At 38.9% G+C, this 3895-nt stretch overlaps 1 protein-coding gene across 9 annotated transcripts in view; it reads right to left on the reverse strand.

Moving 5' to 3' along the window:
• Positions 1-451: 451 nt before the first annotated feature.
• Positions 452-3895, reverse strand: part of rbm47 (RNA binding motif protein 47) — a 26409-nt gene continuing 22965 nt past the window's right edge. For all 9 annotated transcript variants that reach the window (XM_014013212.1, XM_014013210.1, XM_014013214.1 and 6 more), the window contains one exon: positions 452-3865. In XM_014013212.1, the coding sequence (XP_013868666.1) occupies positions 3617-3865 (249 nt within the window). In that variant the 3' untranslated portion in view covers positions 452-3616. The remainder of the gene's footprint in view (positions 3866-3895) is intronic.

A 3895-nucleotide genomic window follows, 5' to 3' on the forward strand; every position in this document is an offset into this window, starting at 1 on the left:
TGTGTGTGTGTGTGTGTGTGTGTGTGTGTGTGTGTGTGTGTGTGTGTTGTTTTTACCAACTCTGTTAACTCTGTTCAACATGGCCACAATATTCTCAACCAAGCTGCATATTTTGGTGGATAACATTCATGAGGTTGCCAATTCAARCCCCCATTCCAGCCGTCTCATTTGTTGTGTCCTTGGGCGAGACACTTCACCCACCTTGCCTACTGATGGTGGTCAGATGGTCCGGTGGCACCGATGCATGGCAGCCTCGCCTCTGTCAGTGTGCTCCAGGGCAGCTGTGGCTACAGTGTAGCTTACCACCATCAGTGTGAATGTGTGTGAATGGGTGAATATCAAAATATAAAGCGCTTTGGGGTCCTGAGGGACTTGATAAAGCGCTTTATAAGTTCAGTCCATTTCCCATTTACTATAGCTGGTACTCTTAATAACGTACAACACCACTGCATTCTTTCAAAAACACTTTATTCGCCTTCTATAAATATAACAATGCAGAACAAGGTTGTTCCATTTAACAAACCTTCAGATAGAAAACAGTCCGCAAAGGTCTACAAAGCTTTAACAAAGAGAACACCTTGGCAATAAGGCACAAATGTGGAAGAGTTTAAATGGTAACACCTTTTTTTTAGGGCTCCGCTCCATCAACACAAAGTGTTCATCTTCTGCTGCCATGTTGTGCTGAAATGCAGGTAAAGGAATGCAAAGCAGAGTGAAAGGCACAAAGATGGAGCTTTCTGCATTTTTTTAWATTTTTTTACATGTTAAAAGTTCAACAGCAGTTAAACCATTGTTGACAAAACTGAGACGGAGCGTGGTGATACCTCAGCCAGCTTAAACTCCCCCTGAAACTGCAAAAATGTAGCTGAACGCGAGGGTTCAGTGTGTTCCCATTCATAACACCAAGTACATTTTGTTACAGATAACAAAATAATAAATGTTAAAGGCTAAAAACTACTGAACACTTTGGCAAAAAGGAGACAAAAATAAAAAGGCTAAAAACAAACTTTTTTCTACATTTGTTACTTTGACTTTTATCCCTAAATATGCAAATAAAAATGACTGTTTTGAATATATTATACCTTTTCTTTGCACTTCATACACAACAAATTTAATGCATATATTAAATATATATCCGGTCTTCTGTCATCATAATAAAAGAAGTTAACAGCAGTTAGCTCTCTACATAAATTCCAGTTATATTTGTGAGAAAATGCACAACAGTGAGAGAGAAACTCAAACTAAATGGGTTGTTATGCTTTTCATTTCTCAGAGCAATAACTTACTATTTTATCTTTCTCATCATTGCATGTGGTCAAAAAATAGCAAGTTTGTTTACTAGATGACAACAAAAAAATTAAAAAACGGTATAATTTGAAACGTGTTTGTTAAAAATAAAAATGTTTTCTCTTTGTTTTTATTTGTTGATGAGAGAGGCTTTCCGATCAGCAGCAGCTTGAAGGAATTTAAAGTGACAGCTTGGAGATTTGAAGTGGGGTTGTGTGGAGTTGTTATGGCTAATCAGTGTCTCACCTGTTGCAGAAAGTGCTCAGAACATTTTCAATTTGGAAAACAAGGCAGAAATTCAATCACACTGAGGCCAATTCCAAGGTGGATTGTTGTTGTAAAAAAAAACGTAGTTTGTGCGAACACTATTCAGTTTAAGATGATCGCAGAACTGAACCATGGAACAGAAAACCAATGGACTTTGCCAACCATTGTTCACAAGACTGAAAGTACAAAACAAAACATGTTTTTTTCTGTATTCAGTGATGATGGCTTATAGGTTAAACATTGAGTACAAAATGTTTTTTTATTGCAGAAAATACTTCTGATGCTTAAGGCAGCTGTAATGAATTTAAAAAACAGGGTTTTGAAGATTCAGTTAATTTTTTCAGCTCAAAGCTCTAAAAATTCAGACTTCTGAGTCCAAATAAAACACACTGTAATCTGTGATTCTTTAAATTGGTAATTCAGAAAGCTTTTTACTGCAGGTAAGACACTATCTACTGATAACTCCACATAACTCCACTTTAAAAAAAAAAACAACCTCCAGACAATCCTTTTAAGGGTTTCACTGCAGAAAGCCCACAGTATGGCTACTTGCATATTTCAGAGTGAGGTATTTCTGCACTTCTTTCCATCACACTGCAGAGTTTTACAAGTGCCAAGAAAAGATTTGGAGGGCTCATTTCTTATCTTCTGTCTGAATAATAATAATAATAATAATAAACTTTCTTGCATATTATAAAGCCAAAAACACTGAAAAAAGAAGTCATGTCCACCCACAAGTTTCTGTTCCATCATTAGTATTTCTTCATCTGAAAGTGGCTCTTTCGCCTGTCATAAATATGTTTAAGTGCACCTCAATCAAGCACAGGTTCGACGATGAGAAATAAAGAAACTGGAGTGTTACTGCAGGAGCGCCAGAGGAGAGACCTGACACGTCTGACTCAAGGAGGTTCAGACTCGTCTCACTACGGTTCAGTAAAAACAAAAAATACAGTTAATAAAAACACGGATGAAAAAGATGGATGGGTGTATGCCCTTGTTAACCACACAGACTTGTTTAGTTGTAAAAGGCACAGCGTAAAAAGCACAGAGTTGCATTTATCACATGTAGGAGTAAGGCACAAGTAAAAAGACTCAAACTGGAGTGTGTGCAGGATTGAAGCTGAGGGATACAGGAGCTGTTCAAGTGATGGAGAGCTCCAGTTTGTATAGAAATACATCTCAATTTTCTCTCTATATTTGTTCACCTTAAAAGAGTCAAACTATTTAACAATGACAACAAAAAATATACACAACCTAGAAAAAAAATAATATTCAGTCTCAAGTCCCCAATCAATAACTTCTAAAGATGGGAAACATCGGTGTGTATTCAAAGGCTTGTTGGTTAAAATGCTTTCCAGTTTGTTTTCTCTTCTTRTTTTTTCTTTTTGCCCAGAATCGGTCACAATAAGCTGTCAATGTAAAGATGTTTGTTTCTGAATAGACGGGACAAAAAAGGCAAAAAAAACAAAACCAGGATACACGATATTCACAACTAAAACCTTCATTTAAAAACAACCAAAACACACAAAATAAAACCTAAGAGAAATAAAAGTACCAAACAAAGCAAACATACTCAACCAGCACAGACTGACAGCACCTAAACTATAGCAACAATACCACGTATGAATAATTCAAAAAAGAAGAAAAAAAAAAAACAAGTTTGTCTAAAGACAGTGGTGTCCTCTTATCAGTAGTTGCTGCTAATTTCTTCATTTAAAGTACTTCTCTTTTTTAGATTTTACACTAGATAATGTAAAGGTTCAGAGAACTAATATCACCATAAAATAACATAAAAAGAATAAAGCCTTACTTATGGGTTTGGTCTTCATAAATACTTAAAAGTACCATAAATGTTTCTGTTGCTAGAGCAACAAATTGGTAGGGGTGTGTTTTGARGCTGTCTAGCTGAACAGGTCTGAGAGCGACTGGGAGAAGACGTCGCGTTAGTTTTTGTCTGTGGGCTTAATGTTGGCTAGGATTTCATGTGGAGCTCAAGTGTAAGGAGATGCTTCAGACGCTGGCGAGGTTCAGTCAGCYGGCGACTCGCCTCGAGGCCTCTGAATCAGTACGTCTGGTAGATGTCGTGGAGAGGCAGCTGGAAGGTGGCGGCAGGGAAGGCCTGTGGCACAGCGTAGCCGGCGTAGCCTCCGTACGCCGCGGCCACCGCTGCGTTTTTCTGCAGCGCGGCCAGAGCGGCTGTGTTGGCAGTGTAGTTGGCGATGGGGACGTAGCCAGCTCCGTAAAGGCTGCTGGCTGCTGGGAGGCGCTGAACGCTGTGGGCCATGGCGTAGACGGGAGTGATCGGACGACCCTAGGTCACGATGAGGAAAAGGGGGGGGGG

Source organism: Austrofundulus limnaeus, unplaced genomic scaffold (assembly GCF_001266775.1).
Source record: "Austrofundulus limnaeus strain Quisiro unplaced genomic scaffold, Austrofundulus_limnaeus-1.0 Scaffold99, whole genome shotgun sequence".
In the NCBI taxonomy this organism is placed as follows: Eukaryota; Metazoa; Chordata; class Actinopteri; order Cyprinodontiformes; family Rivulidae; genus Austrofundulus; species Austrofundulus limnaeus.